The 25,769-nt window shown below is 43.1% G+C and overlaps 1 protein-coding gene across 1 annotated transcript in view; it reads right to left on the minus strand.

Annotated features, from left to right (window-relative positions):
* grm8b (glutamate receptor, metabotropic 8b) overlaps window positions 1-25,769 on the minus strand; it is a 305,872-nt gene that overhangs the window by 201,943 nt on the left and 78,160 nt on the right. Inside the window, exon 3 of the mRNA XM_012874946.3 lies at window positions 15,974-16,190. Coding sequence (XP_012730400.2) covers window positions 15,974-16,190 — 217 coding nt within the window. The remainder of the gene's footprint in view (window positions 1-15,973; window positions 16,191-25,769) is intronic.

Here is a 25,769-nt window from a genome sequence, read left to right on the forward strand (position 1 = left end):
CTGACCGATTTTATGTGGTACAATGTGCTCAAAAATATGTTAAACTGTGTAAGTACATCTGTCGATACATTCATCTGCTTAGATGGATGTATCCAATTGACAGGCAACTTTAGAAAAGAAGAAGCCCAAAGGCGCTTATAATAAGGGGACTTGGCAACAGTGTTAGCAATATACATCCACAACACCTGGTGCACAGCTGCAAAGGTGATCTAAACCTTCTGCTCTCCTGATCTGGAATGTCTAGTAGTTAAGTGCAGACTATTTAAACTGGTAAGAGAGTTCAGCTCTGTTATCATTGCAGCATACATCCAGCCAAAAGCCAATGCTAAGCTACCATGAAATATATTAGATCAAGTTTACTGCAATATCCCAGGAGCATATAAAGCTGCTGCAACTCTTCATATGGATCATCAGATCAGATCTATGTGGCCCTGATCCATACGTACAAGCCACTGATCTGCAGAACCAGACCTGTGATCAAAACCATTCGGGTTTGGACCGAGAACACCTGCTCAGCTTTACTGGACTGCTTTGAACAGACTGACTTGGCTGTGTTTAGTGTGCTGATCTTGAGGGTTACACGTAGTCTGTGTTGTCCTATATTCACTATGGCACTGATGCTGTCTCACCCACAAAGACAATCAGAGTGTTTCCTAAGCAGAAACCAGGGGTAGACGGCACAGCACGGTCCCTGCTGAGGGTATGAGATGGAGCTTTCAGATCAGGAGACAGACTGGCCAACAGCAGGGCTAGAAGTGAACTGATAAAATGGATCTAGGAGGCAATTCATCAATACAAGCAGTGCACTGAGGAACACTTTGGCAGCAAAAACCCACATGACATGTGGCGAGGCATCAGGACCATCATGGACTGTAAGAACAGCAACCAACAGCTCATTAATGACCAAGCTCTCCCTGACACCTTGAACAGCTTCTATGCATTCTTCAACGCCTCATGCAGCTTTGATTTGCCAAGAAGAAGGGAGCCTGAGCATCTTCCCAAGCCAGAGGTGCAGCATCAACCCCTCGTCCTGCAGTTGCACCAAGTGACATCCTTGGCCAACATCAACAAGGCTGCAGGTCCAGACATGGTGTCAGGTGAGACGCTAAAATTATGTGCTGACCAAATAGCAGGGCATCGTCAACCTCCCCCTCCAGCTCTCCATGGTCCCTCCCTGGCTGAAGTCCTCCATCATTGTGCCAGTTTCCATAAAACAACCATGCCTCACCTGCCTCAATGATTACAGCCCTATTGCTCCGACCCCTGTCATCATGACTTGCTTCAAGGGAATCCTCCTGAAAAACAACAAAGACAGCCTGCAGTTTGCCTACAGGAAGAATCGATCTACAGAGAATGCTGGCATCCCAACACCTATATGAGGACGCTGTCAGGGTTCTCTGTGTGTTCTGTGCTCTAACTCGGCTTCACAGGTGGCTCTATTTGACTGGGGGGGCATAGCCCACACCTGCGGCGCATCTGGAGTCATCAGCATGGGCTTCTTAAGGAGTGCTCAGACAGATAGAAGACGCCAGAGTGTTAACCCAGTCATGGTATTCCTAGACCTCCAACCTGTCCTCTGTGCCTCGTGTCTGGGAGTTTTTGGAAACCACGTTTCTGGACTAACCTTGTCTTCTGTTGTTCTCCAGTTTTGTCGTGTTTGGATTTACTCACCTGTCTTGGCGTCATGCTCAAGGAACCAGCTCCAAAGAATCCCCGCCGCTCAGATTTTGCACTGGCATCTCCCCTCATGCTCACTTGGGGGTACCAAGCCGGGCTTGAGATTCTCCTTGCTGGATTCAGCTGGTTCACTCACAACTCTCTGGTTCTTCCATCTACTTCCCCTGTCTGCCGTCAACTGTGGTGTGCTCTGGATCCCTCGCCAGTTTACATCAGTCAGCCCTCCAGTCACTCAGCCACCTGCCACCATCCGCGAATTACGGTCACAGAGTCCCCGCGTCACTTACTCCTCCCGGATAGGTCTCCCCGACTAAATGGTAAGCTGTTCAGCTTCTGGTATTTCCCCTGGTTCGATCCTCAGTAACTCAACCTTCGTTCTTCCCCACAGTCGATCCAGCACTGACGTTCAGACCTTGCCCGTTCTACACGCTGTATTTATAATGACATCCATATAAATACAGATTGTGGAAGAACCACCATGCTGGTTCTATTGGACCTCAGTGCAGCATTTGATACTGTTGATCACTCTATTTTGTTAAAGCGCCTGGAGAACTGGGTCGGTCTCTCTGGTACAGCTCTCAACTGGTTTAAATCCTACTTAAAGGACAGGGACTTTTTTGTATCAGTAGGTAACTTTACATCAAAGATGACAAAAATCACATGCGGGGTTCCCCAAGGGTCCATCCTGGGTCCCCTCCTATTCAATATCTACATGCTCCCTCTAGCTCAGATCATAAGAAACAACAACATCAGCTACCATAACTATGCAGACGACACACAGCTTTACATCACCATGTCACCAGGTGACTATGAACCAGTTCAGGCACTGAGTAAATTCCTAGAAGAAATCAAAGCATGGATGTGCCAAAACTTTCTTCAATTGAATAAAAACAAAACTGAAGTAATAATTTTTGGACCAATAGAGGAGAGATCAAAAGTTAGCACACAGCTTCAGCTGCTTCAGCTAGAAACCACTGATCAGGCCCGAAACCTGGGTGTAGTGATGGACTCAGACATGAACCTTCAAAAGCATCTAAAGACAATTACAAGGTCGGCTTTCTATCACCTGAGGAACATTTCCAAGATTAAAAGACTAATGACTCAGAAGGATCTGGAAAAACTAATCCATGCGTTTATATTTAGTAGAAATGATTACTGCAACTGTGTTTTCACAGGTCTGCCTAAAAAGTGGATCAGACAGTTGCAGCTGATCCAGAACGCTGCTGCCCGCGTCCTCACTAAGACTAAGAAAGTAGGGCACATAACCCCAGTTCTAAAGTCCTTACACTGGCTCCCTGTATCTCAGAGAATAGACTTTAAAATACTTCTGTTAGTCTATAAATCCCTGAATGGCTTAGCACCTAAATACATCACAGACTTGTTATCAGTGTATCAACCCTCCAGACCACTAAGGTCTTCTGGCTCCAGCCTACTCTGCATACCTAGAACCAGAACTAAACAAGGAGAAGCAGCATTCAGTTCAGTTCCTATGCTCCACTTATCTGGAACAAACTTCCAGAAAACCGTAAAAGTGCGGAAAGCCTGAGTTCCTTTAAATCAAGATTAAAAACACATTTGTTTGAAATTGCCTTTGAATGTTGTAGTTAAACTGTTTTACTGTTTTTAATGTTCTTTTTTGTTTCTACATTCTATCCCTACTTGCTTTTATTCCTATATTTTAATCATGTAAAGCAGTTTGCATTGTCTCTGTACTGAATTGTGCTATATAAATAAATTTGCCTTGCCTTGCCTTGCTGTGTGTTTCTTCGTTGTCTGAGCCTTTAATAAACATCTTAAAATTGTTTCTGCTTCCGTCTGTATCTGCATGTGGGCCAAACACTTAAAAACCATGACAGCTGCTATTTGTGAACTTCAGCTCAGTCTTCAACACCATGCTGCCAGACGTGTTGGCTCTGAACATCAACAGTTTGGGATTATCTCTACCACTCTGTTCCTGGATCAGTGACTTCCACACCAATTGGCCCCAGGTGGTGAGGATAGGGAAACGCACATCTGCTCCACTGATCCTCAACACTGGAACCCCACAGGGTTGTGTCCTCAGCCCTGCTCTCTTCACCCATGACTGCTCTGCTATCCACCCCACAAACATGGTGTTAAAGTTTGCGGACAACGCCAGTGATTGGGCTCATATCAACAATTATGAGACCCACTACAGCAAAGAGGTTCACAATCTGACACAGTTTTGGTCCAGGAATAACCTCAGCCAGAACACCAGCAAGAAGACGGTGGTTAAATGTCCAGAAATGCCAACCCTCGTGTTAGGCTTGGGTGACAAAACCAAAGATTTACCGATACTGAAAATTTACGACAATATTTGTATTTTTAAATTGCTTTTGTCTTTTTTTGCTGTGTACAGGTAGGTTATGCTTATGTCCCTTTAAGTCTGTGATACATATGCTTTATGTTGCAACGTTACAATTTCACCCAATCCAGTCTGAAACAACGTGTGTGTGTGTGTGTGTGTGTGTGTGTGTGTGTGTGTGTGTGTGTGTGTGTGTGTGTGTGTGTGTGTGTGTGATGGGGGGGGGGGGGGGGCGGCTTAATCAGTTGGATGCTGAAATCTCCAAATGTCTACCTGCCATTTTGACCAAGATATGATGGCAAGAGTACAGACACCTAGAATAGTAGGTGATTGGGCAGAAGAGAACCTTTCCTAGTAGGAATCTAAAAGTTAAAATCCCAACCAATAATTAGATGACTTGTGCCCCCATCTGAAGTCGGGTCAAAAAGTTTTAGACAAAGGTAGAATCGTGTTTAGCCCATATATATTTACTAATGTAACAGAGAGTTTATATTGTCAGACAATATGAGGAGCCTGTCGTTGGATTCAGCATGGGATGATTTATAATGAAATGCTATTGTTTTATGGAAGAGGATGGCTACACCGCCGGCATTAGACTTGAACAAAGCTTGATATTCTTGTGCGATCCAATTGGTTCTAACTGAATCTGCTGTGTAGCTTGAACTCGTTGAAAAATAACATCTGCTTTTAAAGATTTGAGATCAGAGAATCCATTGCAATGTTTAACAGGATGACCCAGGTCCTGAAAATTTTAAGAGACCAAAGATAAAGAATCTACCCAATTATGCATTTAGTGTAAACAAAAGAAAAAAACGTACTACAGATAAATAAATCATAATTAAATACAGCTGCAATGATTTCAAACATCAATAAATCACAAATATCTACCAGTCAACAACAAAGAACAGAATCCAACCCCATAAAAACAAGGTGTACCTAATAGAGTGGCCTCTGATTGTATATTTTTGTTGGCCGAATAAGCTCAATGGCTCACTGAGCTTCAGTAGCCATTCAAAAAGATGTGTACGGATTGCTTATTGTCCTTGTTAGCTTACCATACTGTGTTACCACTGTTATAGATTGGGTTTTATGCTACAATAATTGGCAACATAATCTAGTTTCAGTGATGGCTGAGTGCCAACAGTGGTCATTGTATCGCATTACCCCTGCTGTTTATGAAAAGATGACCCAATATTGTAAAGTTAATAAATAAAACAACAGTCTGAAGAGTCTTACGGTACAAATGACTTCACATGATGGGAAGAAATGGCTTAATTAAAAATACTGAAATATTTTAAAATGAAAGTGTCAGGATTCTCTGTGCTGCTCTACTCTAACTCTATTCCACAGGTGTGTCTGGTTGGCTGAGGAGGCGTGGCCCACACCTGCAGCTCGTTGCAGGCGGCTTCCTCTGGCTTCTTAAGCAGAGCGCTGACAGATGGAAGACGCCAGAGCCTTAACCAGTCGTGGTACGACGTGGCCTCTGTCCCTACGCTCGGACACCAGCTTGTGAGTTTTTGCTCTTCGTTTTTTGACTAATTTTTGGATCTCTGTTTGCCTCAGATTTTTGTGCTTGGATGCACTCACCCGTCTTGACGTCTCGTTCCGAAGAAACAGACCAGCAGAACCGTCTGCTCAGATTTTGCTCTGGCGCTCCCCTCATACTTCCTGGATGTTACCCAGCGAGGCCTGAGTTCCCCTCTCCCGGTTCCTGCTGGTTCTGCATTCACTCTGGTCAATCCATCTGTCAACCGTTGCCGACGAGGTTCGCTCAGGATCCCTCGCCAGTTACATCAGCCGTCCTCAGCCACCAGCCGCCTAACTCCAGCTGAGTAGAATCATAGAGTATTCCCGACGCTACTTCTTCCCGGTTAGGTCCGCCCGACTAAATGGTAAGCAGCGCACTTCTAGCAATTCCCCTGGTTCAACTTTCAGAGTTTCTGACTTCCTCTTTCTTACAGACTCGCCAGCCTTGACGTTCTGACCCAGCCGACTCACCCGTAGTCCCGTCCTTAGATCTGCCTGTTTCTTAAAATAAACATCTTAAAACTGTGCTTTGCCTCCCGATCGTATCTGCATGTGGGCTCGTCACCTGAAAACCATGACAGAAGAAGGCTCTGGCCCCCAAAGTCCAGCGGATACGTTCGGGCGGCAGTTAGCCGCACAGCAAGAGCAGATGCAGTCGCTAGGTTTAGCCGTAAATTCAACACAGGAGCAGCTTCATAGATTAGCCGCTCAGTTTAGCCAGCTCATGGACACAGTTACTTCCGCGATGACGTCGCCTGTCACTCAAAACATTAGCACCCCCGCCTCCCGTCGCTCCGAGCACTGATAATCAGCTTTGGGCTCCGCCACTTGAGAGCGCGTCACCTAGTCCGGAGAGATTCTCTGGTGACCATGGGAGTTGCGGAGGTTTCCTTTTTCAGTGTAAACTGGTGTTTAACCGATCCCCCCAGACTTTCGCCTCAGATGAGGTTAAGATATCTTATGTATTACGACTCCTAACTGGTAAGGCACTTAGTTGGGCTGAGGCTCGATTCCCTGATTGTCAGTCATTCGGGGTTACTTTTCAGGAATTCGTTACCGAGTTTAAGACTATTTTTTCGCCCGAGTTAGATTCGGCTCACCAGTCTCGTCATCTCCTTTCGTTAAAACAGCGCGGTCGACGCGTATCTGACTTCTCAGTGGAGTTTCGTACGGTTGCCGCAGCGGCGGATTGGCAACCAAGACCGTTAAAGGCAGTATTTTTTCAGGCTCTTGATGAGTCCCTTAAGGATGAATTAGCCCGGGTGGAGGAACCCGGGGATTTTGAGGATTTTGTGGCGCTAGCCATCCGGTTGGATACCCGGCTACGTAGTCGGAGCCGAGTTAGACAGAACCAAGTCATGCGATCATCCACCCCTTCCACGCTCACCCATAGGGAACCGCGGTCCGCTCCATCACCTCCTGAACCCATGCAGTTGGGCCAGGTTGGTTTAACCAATAAGGAGCGTCAACAGCGTTTCGCGGGCAACTTATGTCTATACTGTGGAGGGGAAGGTCATTTCCTTAAGGATTGTCCGGTTCGGCCAAAAGATCCAGTCCACCGTTCGTAACGGGGAGAACGGTGGACGTTAATAGTTCTAGCCCCCGAGTAGTTACTAAGGCGCCATCTCTTTCTCGCTTACATTTACCAGTGACGTTAATGTTTGATCAGGATACTTTCGATGTCTCGGCTCTAGTTGATTCCGGTTCGGACTTCAACCTAATTGACCAAACCGTAGTGGATCAGCTTCGTGTGCCGGTCGAACCTTTACCCGAGCCTCTCCGGGTGTCGTCCTTGGATGGGCAGAGTTTAACCTTAATCACCCATCGCACTCGACCTCTAGTAGTGATAGTTTCGGGTAACCACCGGGAACAACTTTCGTTTTTCGTGTTCCCTGTAAAGCGTTCACCCGTTGTTTTGGGTTTAGCCTGGTTAAGTGTCCACAGCCCGCAGTTTAACTGGGCCGAGTCCCGATTAGAATCTTGGTCTCCAGCTTGTCATTCTCGTTGCTTACAGTCCGCTCGTCCTGTATCTGTTACCCCTTCCCCTGAGACAGAATCTGGGGACGTTATTGACCTATCGCTAGTTCCGGAGGAATACCACGATCTTCAGAGAGTATTCAGTAAGACTCAGGCTTGTTCACTTCCCCCACATCGCCCTTACGATTGCGCTATTGACCTTTTGCCTGGGGCTCCACTACCGGTGAGTCGGCTCTACAACATCTCCAGGTCAGAACGTCAAGCGCTCGAGAAGTATATAGGGGAATCTCTAGCTACGGGGTTAATCCGTCCTTCATCCTCCCCATTGGGCGCGGGTTTTTTTTTCGTTGGTAAGAAGGATGGAACCCTTCGACCCTGTATCGATTATCGAGGGCTTAACCAAATAACCGTTAAGAACAAGTACCCGCTCCCTCTATTATCCTCAGCCCTCGAACCAGTCCAGAATGCTAAGATCTTCACTAAACTTGATCTGCGCAACGCTTATCATTTGGTTCGGGTGAGACAGGGGGATGAGTGGAAGACGGCCTTTAAGACCCCGCTAGGTCACTTTGAATACTTAGTCATGCCTTTTGGTTTGTGCAATGCCCCGGCAGTTTTTCAAGCATTAGTGAACGATGTCCTTCGGGATTTTCTGAATGTTTTTGTTTTCGTCTATCTTGACGATATCCTGATTTACTCTCGTGACCTAGAACAACATAAACAACACGTCCGTCTTGTTCTCCAGCGATTATTAGAGAATCGCTTATTTGTTAAGGCCGAGAAGTGTGATTTTCACCAGTCTTCTGTTTCCTTTCTTGGTCTGATTTTAGAGGGCGGACAGGTGAAGTCTGATCCAGAAAAGATAAGGGCAGTGGTGGAATGGCCTGTTCCTGAGTCGCGCAAACAGCTCCAACGCTTTCTTGGTTTCGCTAACTTCTATCGGCGCTTTATCAGGAACTATAGTCAGGTAGCATCTCCTTTACATGCTCTCACTTCCCCCAAAGTACCTTATGTCTGGAGTCCAGAGGCCGAGGAGGCTTTCAGTAAACTTAAGGCCCGTTTTTCCCAGGCTCCCATACTAGTTCACCCCGACCCAGCCAAACAGTTTATCTTAGAGATCGATGCCTCTAATACCGGGGTGGGAGCGGTTTTGTCCCAACAGTCGGAGGTAGACTGTAAGTTGCACCCTTGTGCGTTCTTCTCCCGTCGTTTATCACCAGCAGAGCAGAACTATGATGTAGGTGATCGTGAGCTACTAGCTATTAAACTAGCGTTGGAGGAGTGGCGGCACTGGTTAGAGGGATCCGAGCAGCCCATCATAATATGGACAGATCACAAGAACCTCTCCTATCTGCAGTCAGCCCGTCGACTCAACTCTAGGCAGGCCCGTTGGTCTTTGTTTTTCTCTCGATTCAACCTCACCATCACCTACAGACCCGGCTCCAGAAATGTCAAGCCTGATGCACTGTCCCGTCTGTTTACATCTTCTGAACAAGAGAGGGAGCCGGAACCGATTCTTCCTCCCACCTGTACGGTTGGAGCGCTGCATTGGGATCTGGAGGACAGAATCAGACAGGCCCAACTCTTAGACCCGGACCCAGGTACAGGGCCACCTGGGCTTAAGTACGTTCCCCAGTCTGTTCGTCCTGAGGTTCTACGTTGGAGTCATGACACAAAGTTTTCCGCCCATCCGGGCATTTTTAGAACCCAGTCCCAGGTATCCCGGCGGTTCTGGTGGCCTTCATGGACTAAGGATGTTCGAGAATATGTTCTCGCCTGCCCCGTTTGCGCCCAGAATAAGTCTTCTACACAGCCACCTTCCGGTTTGTTAAATCCTCTTCCCATCCCCAGACGTCCATGGTCCCACATAGCGATTGATTTCGTTACCGGTCTCCCCTTGTCCCAAGGTATGTCAACTATTTTGACGGTAGTTGATCGGTTTTCTAAGTCCTGTCATCTTATTCCCATCCGCAAATTACCCAACGCACTCCAGACAGCTCAGCTTCTTATCAGACATGTGTTCAGACTTCACGGCATCCCTGTTGATATCCTCTCTGACCGGGGTCCTCAGTTTATCTCCCAGGTCTGGCGGCACTTTTGCTCTGCTCTGGGTGCCCGTTATACACTCACCTCTGGATATCATCCTCAGACTAATGGCCAAACTGAACGCATGAACCAGCAACTAGAGACTACTCTCCGCTGCCTTACGTCATCTTCACCCTCCGACTGGAACAAGTTTTTGCCCTGGGTGGAGTATGCCCTTAATTCACACATCACCTCAGCTACTGGACGTTCACCTTTTGAGGTTGCTTTGGGATATCAGCCTCCACTTCTACCCACAGAGGAACTCAGGATTCCCTTCACCTCCGTAAACGACTACATTGCTCGCTGCCAGGACATCTGGAGATCAACCATCACTGCCCTCACTCGCACCGCAGAGCGGAGCAAGAGGTTTGCCGACCAGCACCGCCGACCAGCTCCTCAGTATCGCCCCGGTCAGAAGGTTTGGTTATCTTCCAGAGACGTTTTGTCCAATCCATCCGCTAAGAAGCTTGCTCCCCGGTTCACTGGTCCCTATGAGATAGAGACAGTGATTAACCCGAGCACTGTCCGTTTACGTTTGCCCCCTCACTCCCGAGTACACCCTACTTTTCATGTGTCCCAGATCAAGCCCGTTTTGGACAGCAACTTGTGCCCTCCTTCCGGACCCCCTCCACCCTCCCAGGACAGTCAGAACCCTCGGGTTCTCAGGGTTGTGGATGCCCGTCGGCGAGGTAGGGGTCACCAATACCTCGTCGACTGGGAGGGTTGTAGCTCTGAGGAGCGCTCGTGGGTTTCCGCAGCTACTATCTTGAATAAGGACTTGATTTCAGATTTTTGGGCTACTCAGCCCAGCACCTCTTCGTCTGGGCCGCCAGGAGGCGGCCGTTGAGGGGGGGGTAGTGTCAGGATTCTCTGTGCTGCTCTACTCTAACTCTATTCCACAGGTGTGTCTGGTTGGCTGAGGAGGCGTGGCCCACACCTGCAGCTCGTTGCAGGCGGCTTCCTCTGGCTTCTTAAGCAGAGCGCTGACAGATGGAAGACGCCAGAGCCTTAACCAGTCGTGGTACGACGTGGCCTCTGTCCCTACGCTCGGACACCAGCTTGTGAGTTTTTGCTCTTCGTTTTTTGACTAATTTTTGGATCTCTGTTTGCCTCAGATTTTTGTGCTTGGATGCACTCACCCGTCTTGACGTCTCGTTCCGAAGAAACAGACCAGCAGAACCGTCTGCTCAGATTTTGCTCTGGCGCTCCCCTCATACTTCCTGGATGTTACCCAGCGAGGCCTGAGTTCCCCTCTCCCGGTTCCTGCTGGTTCTGCATTCACTCTGGTCAATCCATCTGTCAACCGTTGCCGACGAGGTTCGCTCAGGATCCCTCGCCAGTTACATCAGCCGTCCTCAGCCACCAGCCGCCTAACTCCAGCTGAGTAGAATCATAGAGTATTCCCGACGCTACTTCTTCCCGGTTAGGTCCGCCCGACTAAATGGTAAGCAGCGCACTTCTAGCAATTCCCCTGGTTCAACTTTCAGAGTTTCTGACTTCCTCTTTCTTACAGACTCGCCAGCCTTGACGTTCTGACCCAGCCGACTCACCCGTAGTCCCGTCCTTAGATCTGCCTGTTTCTTAAAATAAACATCTTAAAACTGTGCTTTGCCTCCCGATCGTATCTGCATGTGGGCTCGTCACCTGAAAACCATGACAGAAAGAATTAACTTTTTATCCACTGTGCAAGCAAACATTTTCATGAATATACAGTGAATAATCCCAGTGGTAATGAAGCCATTCGCAACAGTATGCTTATCCTCAGAGTATTTCCTAACTAAATTGCAGCATTGGCGCCACAGCTGCTCTTTGCATACTCACAATGATCATCTGGCATTTTAAACTCCTCAGGAGCAGCAATTCTTCCTGATAACTGCTGCTGCCACTTACACAGATTACAGGGGAGAAGTATAGGAACTTTAAAATATATGGTATTGCTGCAGAGTGATAAAGCAGAGAGGAAAACAGGCAGATGGAATTGCCAATTTGTGTTTCTGGCTATCTGCATTATAAGTAGTGTTTGTCTTATGATAAACATATTCAACCAAGTTGTTGATAGCGGCAACACAAAGCTTGTCAGAGTTCTAAAACACAATCAATGCTCTGAAACCTTCACACCCACTTTTGCACTGAATATATTAGAACTGTTCGGCATTATAAACATGCAATTCTTTCCCAAGAAGCAATTGCTAAAACATGGATAATTTACATCCTCAAAGCGAACAAGCTGACAGCCTTCTGCTCAGCTTATAATCACTAAGTAATGCAGTTTTTATAGAAGCACTCATCTATCAATATAGATTAGTTTGACTGCAAAGTGATAAAGCACACCAGTGATCTTTGTTATGGAGACATGAACAGGTTACTTAGTCATCGTTTTCTACAGGTATTAAAATGGCACCAAAATTGCCATAGAAGACCGTAAGCTACCTGTGAGATGGAAATGAATATTAGACATGATAGCTGTATCATTTATAAATTGCAACACAAAAAGTATTCACACCCTTTACAACATTTTATCACAGTAAAATAAAAAAAATCCATGATTTCATTTGTTTTTTATGTGAGAGACTAACACAAATTATGTCAGTTTTTTTTCTTTTTTTTTTTTACAAACCCCTTTACTCTGATATCCCTAAAAAAATGTAACGTAATGACTGGAAACAGAGGACCCAGAATTCAGCAAAACAAGATCAGATAGCATTAACAAACAGTTAATTGAGATGTAAACTGCTGTAGGTCGAGGATGAATCACCAGCGTCTGGGACCAGGACCACTGGAATTGGAGACAACAGGTTAGCAACCAGAAAGAAGCTTCGGGAGATGTTACAGTCACTGAAACTTTGGTCACTAATCTTCTCACAATCCGGAAACAGGCTGGGAAGGTGAGTGAAGGCTCCTGTTGGAGGGTGACATCGATGGTGAAGCCCAATGTGATCCAGAATCCGATCAGGGCAGCTTGAAGGATCTTACTCTTGAGACTGGCTGGTAATCGGTGGTCGAAGGACAGGCACAAGGTCAGAACCGTGATGGCAGAGACAGGCAGGATGGTCAGGGGGTATAACCAGAGTCCGAAGTCCGAGAGCAGATATAGGGTCAGAGTCAGGTGATCAGAAGTCCAGAGACAATCCAAAACAGAATCCGGGGGCAGAATCAGGGCACAGAAGCAGGTCAGATATCCAGATAGCACAAACAGTCAGGTCCGACAGGAGTTAGGCAGGCTCAGAGAATCAGGAGGCAGAAACAGGTCAGAAACAGGCAGGCAGGATACAGAATGCTTGATTAAACTCACCGGTGGCTCGTAATAATCTGGCACTAGTGAATGGTCAGCGTTGCGGGTGGATCTGGTGAATTCTGATGAGAACTGGACACAGGTGTGACAGATGGTGAATCAGACCAACACTAGTGCCAAGCTCATGACATGTAACCTATTGGTTTCGGATGTCCCCAAATCAGCAAAGTCCAGTTGTATTTGAATTAACCTCAGTTTGAATGTAGCTGTTCTGTTCCTGGCCACAGAGATGTGTTTGAGAACATTAGAGAACAAACAGCATCATGAAGGCCAAGGAATACAGCAGGGGGTCAGGGGAAAGTTGTGGATAAGTTAAAGGCAGGTTGAGGATCTAAAACAATATCCCAAACTTTGAACATCTCCCAGAGTTCTGTTCATTTCATCATCTGACCATGGAGAGAGGATAGACCAGCTTTAGACCTACCATGATATGCACGTCCACCTGAAGTGACAGGCTGGACAAGGAGAGCATTAATCAGAAAGTAGCCTAAACGATCATGGTAACTCTGGAGGAACTGCAGAGTCTTACTCATGGTGGGTAGAGTAGCCATAAATTTTACTCAAGAGTAGCAATATTTCTAGTATTACTTAAGTACAAGTAAAAAGTACAGTGCAGTAAATGTACTCTTAAAATTACATTTTGCTCAAAACGTCACTCAAATAAAAGTAACTGAGTAAATGTAACCAGTTACTACCCACCTCTGATTACACTTTAAAGAATCTGCCTCCAGCTTCCATCAGTGTTGTGTCTGCAACTTTAGGCATATGAATGGGGGGGGGGGGTTAAATTAATAAATTGTATCTTTTAGAGAAGCATAATATTCAATGCAAAAGATATAATTGACATAAGCTGAAATAAACTGACACCTATGGCTGAATAAAAGGGCAAGAAAAGGTTTGTTTACAGGTACAAACTGGAACTGTCTGAAGCAAATATTGGGGTGAAAATTGTTGAAGGTTCAATTTTGTCCAAATCCACTTGGTGTTGCAACTGCTGCAACACCAGCATCCCTGTCCACAGTGAGGAATGTTATTGATAGCTACAGACTGAAAGGGTACTGACCAAGAACGAAGCACCATGTGCAGCTCCTCACATGGACAAGCTGGGCGATGTGCCATGGTCACAAGAGATTGATGATTACAGGAAGTAGGATACAAGCAGTAAAAAAATGAGGCTTCGACCTAAGGAAAAACTCCCATGGTCAGTCAATCATGGCAGTGGTGGCATCATGCTGTGGGGGTTGATTCTGTGTCAGTGGTACTGGTACATTGCACACAGGAGATACATTTCTGAAGGTTGTGGACTAAATTCACTGCTAGATGTTTGAACCTTATAGTTCTAAAATGCCCTTCCCAACAACCCAAAGGAAATTTATGGTCAGGGCTAAAACCTTTGTGACAGGAAACCTGGCCATTTCAATGATCTCTACCGATTCCAGAATGATGCTGGAAGCTTATTGAGAGCTTCTAGCATCAGGTTAGATACAAAACACAGTAGAAGAAGAGATAGAAGTTAGCTTTCGTTAGGTAGCTTTCCTCACAGTTGTGTTTGGTTTAGGTGCAACTGGCTAACTCAAATTTTGTCAAATATTAGAGGGGCTGTGTGCTAACCTCTAAGAAAACATCTTTAAGAAAATCTATCCTTGCTTAAAGCCCCAGTGTGTAAGATTTTCACACTGGCACATAACTAGATGGTGCGCTAAATGAATTACAAACGACCTTGCCATTAAGTGCATAATCACTACAACAGAAACTGTGGAGTGTCGTAAATGTGACAATTTAAACATGTCTTCCATATATAATTTTCATTGCGTGAAATGTTTTTTGGCACTGCTGCCAAGTCCACTTGTTTCTTTGTTTGTTTTTTCTAAAGTCGCTTGTAAATTCCGTGAGTCGCTTTTTTTGGGCTAGTATCTGCATGTGAAGTGACATATTTGGGGTTCAATATAGGCGACTATAAACACCAGTAAAGAGACCTGCTTTTGCTGTTGGGCTAAAGACACTGAACAGGCCAGCTGATATGCCTCCGTCACACACATATCTCTCTGTTCGTCTCAGGGAGAGAGACAAACAAACAAGCCATCTCTATTGGGAGGAAAGAGTAGCTGCTGGACTACACTGTCCTTTTTCTAACATAAAGCCAAAATAAACTTTACTGTAATATTGAATTAGCTTACCTGCTGTCCAGCAGAAAACCTGCAAACTCTGCATTCATTTTAGAGTTGCTTTTGACCCATGATAACAGGAACGTTGACCAACATATCTGATGTGTATTGATGTTTTCACTTGGTATAATTTAATGTTTGGTACTGGTCTCACAACTAGTGATAAACACTAGTTCTATGTGTTTTCATGATCTAAATCACTTTGAACTGCCTTACTGCTGAAATGTGCTATACAAATAAAGTTGACTGAAGACTTGACTGAACTTGACTGAACTTGACTTGGTCCTCCATTTCAACAGAAAATGGCAAACAGAATGATCTACCGTTGTCTTTGCTTGTTTATACTCCTCCACCGACAGCACATCTTGATATCGAAGACGTATGAGAAAATGCATATGACTGACAAGTTTCTCCCCTTTCAGGTTCTGAAATCATAAAAAGTGAAGCAACTGTCCTGCCCTGCTGTGACTTTATTATAGAGCTGTTACCACCTTTAAATTTGCTCCTTCAAATCTCATGGAGCAACTTAGTTTTTTAGCAGTTGTTTGCAGAGAAAGCAGCATCACTTCAGCAACTTGATCAAATTAAATCAATGTTGAATAAAAGGAGAGAGCATCTCCTGACAAAGATTTAAAAATACAGAAATACCATTTAAATCATTAAGGGTTGGGGATAACATCCCCTTGTCAGGCCCAGGAAAATACACTGCCTCAAAGAGTCATTGTGTCTGGAGTCTATTACAATGCCTCACTATGCTGAAACACAGCAGCAACTCCAAACCTCACTGTTCATCCTACTAGAGCCATTTCATTGAACAGATTTCATCACATTAACTAATTTCCAATGAGTTTAAAAAATAAAACACAGGACCAAATCACCATTTTTAGTTTAGTCAGTTATATCTGCCATCTGTTCAGCATCTCCTACCAAACTCTCTGGAGATCTGGACAAAGGCCTCGACGCCGCTCTCGCCATAGTTTCCTTCAGAGGCCAGTGTGGAAACGTAGTTCCAGCCCATCGCGGTGACGATGTCCAGCATGGCCTGAGCCTGGTAAGAGTCAGGTGGAACCACACGAGAGAAGAAGTCATAGCGAGTGTTGTCACTGAGCTCTGGGGCAGTGGATGCATAGCTGATCTGAGGAATCTGTGGAAACAACAGAGTTTACGTTAGTGTCAGCAAAAACCATTCAGTCTCTGTTGCCTGGAGGTCCATTTCAGTCAGCAAATAACAGACTCTTTACTGCTCAAATCCACCTTGGTAGGTCCAAATAATATTGCCATTGGAGCATGCTTTACATTAGTTTAAAATACCAATTATCAGTACTGCTAATTTTCTCTTAATACCTATACTAGAGTGCAGCAAGCAGGCTCCTATATTATCCTAACCATGAACATCTTACTGTAAAGTCATCTTCATTCTTTGCTATGTGAAAGTATGTGAACTGTTAGGTAAGGTAATGAACAGAACAGAAAAACATTACAGACATACATAGGAATAACAAAGGAATAAGCTAAATAAATCCTTGCCGAGAGTTCTTTCATACATTGACAAACAGAAAAATTCTAAGAAAGCTACAGTTTGAAGTCTCTGATTTGCCCTTTCTGACTCTACAACTAAAACAGAAAGCAGGGAAAAATCACAGTGGAGGTGGTGTGTGTGTGTGTGTGTGTGTGTGTGTGTGTGTGTGTGTGTGTGTGTGTGTGTGTGTGTGTGTGTGTGTGTGTGTGTGTGTGTGTGTGTGTGTGTGTGTGTGTGAACTGTCCCAGACAGCACTTGCAGCCATTAGTCTTTGATAGCAATGTAACATTATCATGCAGTTCAGTTTAGTGTGCTCTGTTTCAAGGTCACAGATGTCACAGGGTGTCTTGTTTACATAACATCCAGGCGAAATTAAGATTTCAGAGGAGCCAGTTTAGATAATAGCTTTTATTTTGGGCAGGTAGACTCTTGTTTTTCTGTCTGCCTTGAAGTATCACTGGTACATCTCAATGGCTATTCCAAACAGCCAAAATTGTGGTCATTCTGCCAGAGTCCAGCTTTCTTCAAGATCGTTTCCATCCTGCAAGCAAGTTCACAAACAACAGCTGGCCTGCAGTTCTGCTTACACAGCATTTCAGTCTGAGTGCTGGTAGCGGACATATCCATCACATGTTCAGGCAGCCTTAACATTACCGAAACAGCAGCTGATGTTTTCAGAATTTCTCAATACTCCAGGTAACCGGTAGCTCCAAAAAGCAGAAATTCTGTTATCATAAATCCAATTTTGAACAGATTTTCAACAGACAAAATGGACAGACACATGATCCTCCTCCCTTGGTGTGTCCATCCGCACATGTCCCAACGGGCACAGGGGCTCTCCTTCACCCATCCTTCTTGTTAAGAAATTTGATCCATTGCATTGAGAGTCCAGCTGACCAGATCCATAACTTCTAGATTGGAAGATATGTAAAAAGAGGCTCCAAAAAAGATTTATAGAAGCAAGCAGGGAAGTGGGGGAGGGACACCTGAGAGAGGAAGAGAGGAGAGAAAAGAGAAGCGCCCGCCTTCACCGAGAAGCAGGAATAAAACAATTTCCATGTTATAACCCCAAGCCTCTGTTATTTCAGTTGGATATTATGGGACAGACCAACATATTAATGTGCGGACTTATGAAGTAGAAGGAAAATGATACACAACTTTTAAAATTCTCTACACCTTTAAACTTTGTTACCAATAACAAGCTGAAAAGTATTAACTTAGATAACTCTTTTATTACAACCTTTGGCTGCAGTTGGAGCAGCAACTGTTTTGGTATGTCTCTACAAGCTTTGAACATATATGTAAAGTAAGACTGAAAGTTCGGCTTCTTCTTTGCTCTAACTCAGATTGGATGGAGAGGTTATGTTTTAAAACAGTCAAACTTGGCCATCACCTCTTACAGGTTTTTTTTCCAGGATTGTCTTGAATTTAGCTCTATCCATTTTTCCATTAACTCTGACAATGCCATCTTTCACAGTAAATATGATTTTTTTTTTTTTTGCTTGTAGGATAAAACGATTTCTTGACTTTTTTCTTGACACATTGTTTTTAAAGCCCAACTTTGTGGAACGCCCAACTGATAGTAGTTCAGATCCAAAGAGCTGTCTGATGCCTTCACAAAGATAATTTTAAAGTGTTATGAGTCGTTTGAGGAAAGCACAGAACAATTAGAAATCTGCATTTCCACTGTCCACTGTGTGGAGAATAATCTACAAGTGGAGAACAACTGCCAATATGGCTAGACCTGACTGTCCAAGCAAGTTCACACTGAAATTAGACCGCAAGAAGACCACAGAGGACTCTAAAACTGACTTATTAGGACACCAGAACAGAGTGCATGTTTTACATAAAGCCAACACAGAACTCTAAAAAAGTCATTACTGAACTCCACCATTCAAAGGCCTTTGGAGGAAAATTTGAGAATATTACTTCTCCTACTTTTTGGGGGAGAGGTGGCTTGGTGTTTGTGGCAGGACACTTGCATCCTAGAAAGGCTGCAAATTCCCCAGTTCAAATCCCACAGATTGCCACACTGGAACATGTTACATTACAACTCAATATGACGACGTCGACGACGACGACGATGATGTGCCATATTTCCATGGACTAAAACTCAGATTGAATTCTAAACAACCTCAAAAAATTGGAACTCATCATTAACCATAAATCATCAAAATATTAGAGGAAACATGCAGCTGATCAGCAATAATAAGAAGGGTTTGATTGATGCAATACTAATAAAAAAATCCACTGATTATTGAGAAGGATTTAAATAACTGTAAACATATTCTTTAACAAAGTATAAACAAAGGCTCTACACTGCAAAAAGAAAACTAAAAATAAGTAACATTTTCTTGAAATGAATGTATTTGCCCTTGATTTGAGCAGATAAATAAGACTATTTTCCAATGGAATGAGTATTTTTACCCCTAAAATAAGATAATTAGATAAACTGCACTTGAAATAAGAAAATGGAGATGAATTGTTCCTATTTTAAGTGCAAAAATCTTATTCCATTGGCAAATAGTCCTATTTACCTGCTCAAATCAAGGGCAAATACATTTATTTTCAAGAAAAAATGTCTTATTTTTAGGTCTATTTTTGCAGTGTATACGTGTTTTTGGAATCGATCCTCAATTTTAAATTGTTTTCTTTTGTGTAAGAGATAACTGTAGCATTTTTGATCTTCACTGTAGACCTTAGATACTGAATAGTCTACCCAGTCACTGAGAAAAAAAAATCACTATATCCATTTCAACAAAATAATGCATTTTAATCCATCCCAAGAGGATGCATTTCCTCATCCCAAGGGGATGCAGTGCTCCCCGGGCATTGCAGGATGTTATGGTTAGACAGAGTCGGCTTTTGGGACGTGGATAAGACAAACGAACATCTAATAAGGACTTACAGACACAGGAAACAACAACAGACGCTGAGGTTCATCACAATGCTAAGCAGAATCATCTCTGGAAATCGTGTGGCATGGTAAGGAAGCTAGTATTATTATGAATGTCTGAAATTTGTCTGAATGGAGTGTGAATCGGGACGTGCAGCCAGACACGCCGGAAAAACCGTGGACAGTCAGCTGACTGTAAGGGGATGACGCGGTCTGCTCATGCGCTCTTCGTTATCAGATAATGGGATAAAAAAAAACAGTCCAAGACCTGCTCAGGAACTGGTCTGCATTTAGCACGGTCCAGTTATGTCTAGCGCGGTCTAGTTCAGTCTGCTGACCATTTACACACAAGAGTTATCTCGGTTACCGAGCTCGGACTGGTCTTGGCTCGGTTAAAAAAGTGTAGTGTAAATGGGCCTATAGGTGATGCCCATTGGCTAAGGAGACTTAAGGTGGGCGGGTCTTCACCGCGCTTCACCGTGCACAGACTGAGTAGACCAACCACAAGAGACACACATGATGCAGGAAAGTCTTGGAAATTCAAAGGCAGTGTGGGAAGCTGAAAGTTTAGTCACTACTTTGCTCAAAGGCAAAGCTGTACAGGATGGATAGATAAGTGAATGAAGAGTTAATAGTTAGCACGGAGTGTTGTTTGGGTTTTTCATGAATGGTCAAAATTAGGCCATAGCGTATACTTTGTTGTTATTGACTTTAGTTTTTCCTTTTACTTCTTCAGTGGTATGCTGTTATTGTTTTCTTTTACAAAACAACAACAGTAGCTTCTATTTTCCTGCGTTACTAACTCAGAAAAATAACAATTTGTGAGAATAACTAGAACCTATAACTAGCTACTTTTTTTAGGTAAGTTAACCAACAGTGAAAATATCCAGGAACATGTCAATAAATTAGAGTCTGCATTCCGATGAGACTAATTTATCAGAATAAAAGTAATTTTTAATAGTAACGACCTTTAAGCAGGTATTAAACATACTTTTCAACCCCACCTTTCAGAATTAAAACACATTTTTTACTGGTCTGATGTAATTATCTAGACTTAAATCTAATCCTCGTAGAAGAATAAAAACATCATAATTAACAAAAATAAAGGCTTGAAAAATAACTCAGTAAGTGATTAATCTACATAATGTGTTTAAGGTAGTGAATGTAGTCACTTTTCAATAACATTTTAATGCACTTGCAGTCATAGTGCTTGTAATAAACTCTGACCTCACCCTACTCTTCAGTTACTTGTCAGAGTTGTGTTGTGAAGTGAATCAGAGCAGTGGATTGGGTCATAGATCCTACAGCAGGTGAACTGACAGAGCAGTTGGAGCTGGATAATGGTGCTTTAGAGAAGGATTGAAGGGCTGATTGATTTAACTTCAGTTAGAGGCCAGCATGTTGGGCTGAGCGTCAATGGGTGCCTCATCAGTATTCACCGAGAAAGTAGAGGAGAGAAAGAGAGATGGATGGCCCAGGGCCCGATGGCAACCTAAGCGTCACTCAGCCTGACAGACTCAAAACTAGGTGGCAAATTAGAGGTCTGTACTGTAAATAGGAAGGTGTCTATGAAGTGATGCTATCGGAGTATCGGGGCAGCGCAGCTTCACCACGTTGTACAGAAGCGCTGGTTCCCTTCACCCGGAGGGGATACAAAGACCATATCTCAGAGGCTGATACGGCATTTCACCTTGTAGAGACTTTCAACTTTCTCCATTTTTGCTTGGACAGCTTGAAGTAAAAGCTTACCATAGAGAGTCACACCTTTACAAGATTTATTTGCCTTCTGTTTGAGCAGATCAACAAATTTCTATGGTAACCCTGAATATCTAGAGGGAAAAATATTTTCTATTAATGCAGGTAGATCAGAACAGTAGACATTAAGCCAACAGCAGATTGTTACCTTTTTAAAACAACTTAAATACCACCGAATTCATAGCAGTTCACGCAATTACAGTAATCTAACCCTGTCAATTTATTTATTTTTTATGAATTAACTTTGATAAAAGTTTTTTTTTCATTCAATTTACTGCAAAAAAAAAGTTAGCAGTAAATTGGACGGAACACCAAGCTCATCCATCCATACATACATACAGCACAAGAGAACCTGTCAAAAGTATCCAGCCAGGCTAAGTTGATCAATAACATAATGTTTAATTTAACTGATTTTTGCAGTGTGGAATTTTTTAAACAGTTTGAAAGACAGACAGATGAAAGAACAAGTTGTAAAACATTTGAACAGTATGTGTTGATGAAAGGACAACGCTGGGACCGTGCCCTGCTTAGAGGCCTCTGGGTCAATCCACCCCTTCACCATGTTGTATCCCTATTTTTTACCCATGTACTGTACTTGCACCAGGGTCTACCTCATTTATAGTTTGCTTAAGTATTTTTCTGAAGATAAATGGATATGGAAATGTTTAGATCTCTTGTATAATTCAATGTAATTGTAGAATGTTAAGGTTGCATGTAAGCACAGTGTTTGGCAATGTTGACTTGCAACAAACACATCCTGGGTTCACTGCCTTGCCAGATGCTTCCCTCTATGAAATTTGAATGTTCTCCCGGTGAATGTGGATGTTAACTCTGGGTACTCCACATTCTTCCTCCCAATGTCAATGTTTGTGAACATAACAAAAACAATCTGTATTTCAACAAAATGTAGAGATAAGAGTTAACTTATGCAGGTAAGATACTGCCTGCTGTTGAAAGTTCCATAGAATCCCACTGCTGAAAACATTGAACTATTATTTGAATGTGGTCAAAACCCAGGATGATACTACTACTCGTAGTACATTTACCTTCTGTTGTTTTATCTGTTTTATCTGTCTTTTTTATCTGTACTGTTTTTATTTGTCTTTTATCCCCTTGTAACTGTTCAGCGCTTTGTATGAAATGCTTTAAAAAGTTATTATTCCTATTAGTGCTACATCTGCTGATATGATTATTGTTACAGCCTCTTACTGCAAACAAGACACTAACTACTGATATCTGCCAAGAGAATCCTCGATCATCAGTTTCCGTACACAGTTACCTGCTAAGCCTGTTTTCATATCGCCATCATTCTGTCTGCTGTGCTCCATTGTTTCAGGTTTTCACAGGTTTTTTCCATTCATGTTTCGGGAAGTTTGGGATTTCTTGTTGCTCATCTACATCAACTTTGCTTTGACTCTGCATGCCTATATCTTGCTGCATTTGGGTTATCACAACAAGCACTGATTGCTATCTATTATGCTCGCCCTGTCTTTGTAATGTTCTTCTGTTTGGATTCAATCATTATCACAATTCAATCCTCCTCTGCCACGTACTTGGTTTTTGCACTATGTACTAGATACCTGTTGCAGCACTGCAGATTTTAATTGCTCACACCTCCTGGCCATGCTTTATATAGCCTCTATTGCCTCTGCTCTGTGGTATATACACGTATTTTGCCTTGGGTGACAACATTCCAGCCTTGCCTTGCTCATGTTTTAAAAAGCCTTGTTCTTGAGTTTCTTCTGCTTTTACCCATCTCATCCCAGTTTACCGTCATATCCAGTTTTCTGTCAACCTTTATTTTGCTTGCCCTCATTGTTCAACTAAGTGAAGGATTGCCCCCCCCCCTCCCCCCTACACACATCAAGATTTTGGTTGTGGATTCTGGATTGTTTCCTCAGAGCCCTCTCTGTGGACATCCACCTGTGTCTTCTCTCTCGCTCCACTGCCAATCCATATGTTAATCATATATCAGTCCCTGCAGAATTACCTCTCTACCCAGGCAGTAACCCTTCTCAGTGGCATCCCTTTCATACTTCGTTAAGTCAGCCTTTGCATCCCTCCCTTCCATTTTCATCATCCTGAGGACCCTTTCCAGCCTGTTGACCACTCCCATGCTCAGGAGAAGTTCCAGTCACAGAAAAAGTAGCCGATGAGGTAGTTGTGATAAAATGTCTTTCTTTATCATTTTCTAAGAATCCAGTAACAAAACGGAAGCCTGCCTTTCACTAAGGAAACTATATGGTTTAAAAAATAAGTGAAGCCGGCCTGACTCACTGCACTCTCAACATTTCCAAAACCATTTGTCCAAAAAAATCCATGGAGACGTTAATGCATTTAAAAAACTCTTTAGTGAGTAGATTATAGAAAAAGGTACCAAACATACATACAGAAAGTTAGAGCGACTGAGGTAAAAAAAAAAAAACAACACTTGGCTCCACTCTGTGAGCTGCACACAACAAAAATTTCCATGATGCCTCGCACAAGTGTGACATGTATAGGGCCTTAAACCAAAGAAGCAATGAAAATAATTGCAACATAAACACAATAGCTAATTATTCAAAACCCAAAATGAATATGAATCACAAAAAATATCTAATAATTCAAAGAAAAGTAAATTTAGCAAGAAGAAACTAAAATATGAACCATAAAGCATACCATGACAAACACAAAATATAAATTCAGTAAACCTTTTTTCTTGGTCAGCCATCAATTATTGGGTCCAACAAAACTAACTTGTTTCTTTACTTTATTTCTTCCTTTGGGTCATCTTGATTTCTAATCTATGAAGCAGGGTGAGCTGTAACTTTAGGTTCACTTAGACATTTTCAGTATCAAAGAGCTGGTTCCCTGTTAAACAAAGTTTGTCTTCATGGTAACCTATGTTTGGTCATGGGTTAACACGCACTCTGCTGCAGAGCAGAGTGTGTGTTTTGTAAATGTACATAATGATCTGATCTACATTTTAACTGGTCGGCTCTCCGTCTCACCCAATTCTTTCTGTTCCTTCTGTTCTGCTATTTCCCATTCTGCTTCATAGTTCTTGTTTAAGTAGAAGTGCAAAACCTTTATCAGGTACACCATGCTTGTACCTGATTGAACTCCCTTCAGCATTCAGAACAGTAATTCCTCATGGCACAGATTCCACTACAAAGGTGCTCTGTTGGTTTGAGATATGGTGGTTGTGGAGCACAACAACTTTACTGTCCAGAAACAGGTTTGAGATCAGTTTGAGCTTTGGTCAGCAACAATGCTCAGGCAGTGGGGTTTAAACTATCTGGTACCAGCCTGCCCACTCTTTAGACAAGCTAGACAAGGCATCTTTACCTACACAGCTGCTGCTCATCAGATATTTGATCCTTTGAGATAATTCTCTGTAAACCTAAGAGACGTTTGTAAATGAATAACCCAGTAGTTCAGCAGGTTTTGAAATAGTGAGACGTCGCCTCTGCTTCCAGCCTGAACAATTATTTGAACACTCTTGGCTGGCAGGTGGTGCAAAATGGTATTGATAATAGTTTGTAAAGTGCAATTGGAATCAGATAAAATTGGTTTTGGCTTTTCAAAACCTTACAGAAACAAACAAACAAAAAAGCGACATCACTTTTAGCTATATTTAATTAAATATTCAATTATTATTAAAGACATCCTGTCCTTTATTAGCACCTTTAAAATTCAGTTTTTGAAAGATAACTGTACAAAAGGTAAGCATACAATTTCCACCAAGAATACAGTAATTATAGGTACAAATGCTCCTAAACTAGTGTCTTTGATTTGGTCAAGGAACAAAAAAAAAAACCAAAAAAAAAAACAATGAACTTCAGCAGTTTGAAAGATTCTCAGTGAACAGGCGGAAAACATTAAACCTGGATCACTTGGACCTTAGCTGTGCCCAATTGAGACTCAGTGCACTAGATAAGAGGTCTGCCTATGCTGAGGTCAGATTTATCTATGTAAGGACATTTCTACATGTTAAAGACAGATGAATCCCTGCTGTTTTATACCAGAGTGTTATCAGAGTCATTGTTGGTGACAGAGACTGATGATTCACTGTACAATAAATATATCAGTGGTGACAGCAGACACTCATCATTTTTCATTCTGTGCTTCTTCTTTTCTGTAAGCCTCTAATTATTGTTTGTGGACAACAAAAAGCCACTCTAAAATAGATTCTTCCTCTCACTGCTCCAAATCTTGAGGGTTCCTGTGAGAATAACACCCTGGAAAACATCTGGAAAATCCCTTTTCTATTAAAATGAAATATTTTTACTTCTGAGAACACATCCACCTCTAAACTTGGTATGAATACTCTACCAGTTACCATTTGGATCCCAGTGGAGAACTGAGAACAGACTTCCTTCGTGGCAGGAAAATTAGTCCCGCAGGTATCAGCTAACATGGTAAAGAGATACCTTCCAGACACCATGGTGTCTTTGTCTTGAGTGAATTTCAGTCATGTTATTTCAACAGAAGACTTATTACAAAAAAGTGGAACTCATAATTACATGTGCTATGTGTCATGTTCTTTAAGGCTTTTGCCCACATGCAGAGCA

Source organism: Fundulus heteroclitus, chromosome 2 (assembly GCF_011125445.2).
Source record: "Fundulus heteroclitus isolate FHET01 chromosome 2, MU-UCD_Fhet_4.1, whole genome shotgun sequence".
Classification (NCBI taxonomy): domain Eukaryota; kingdom Metazoa; phylum Chordata; class Actinopteri; order Cyprinodontiformes; family Fundulidae; genus Fundulus; species Fundulus heteroclitus.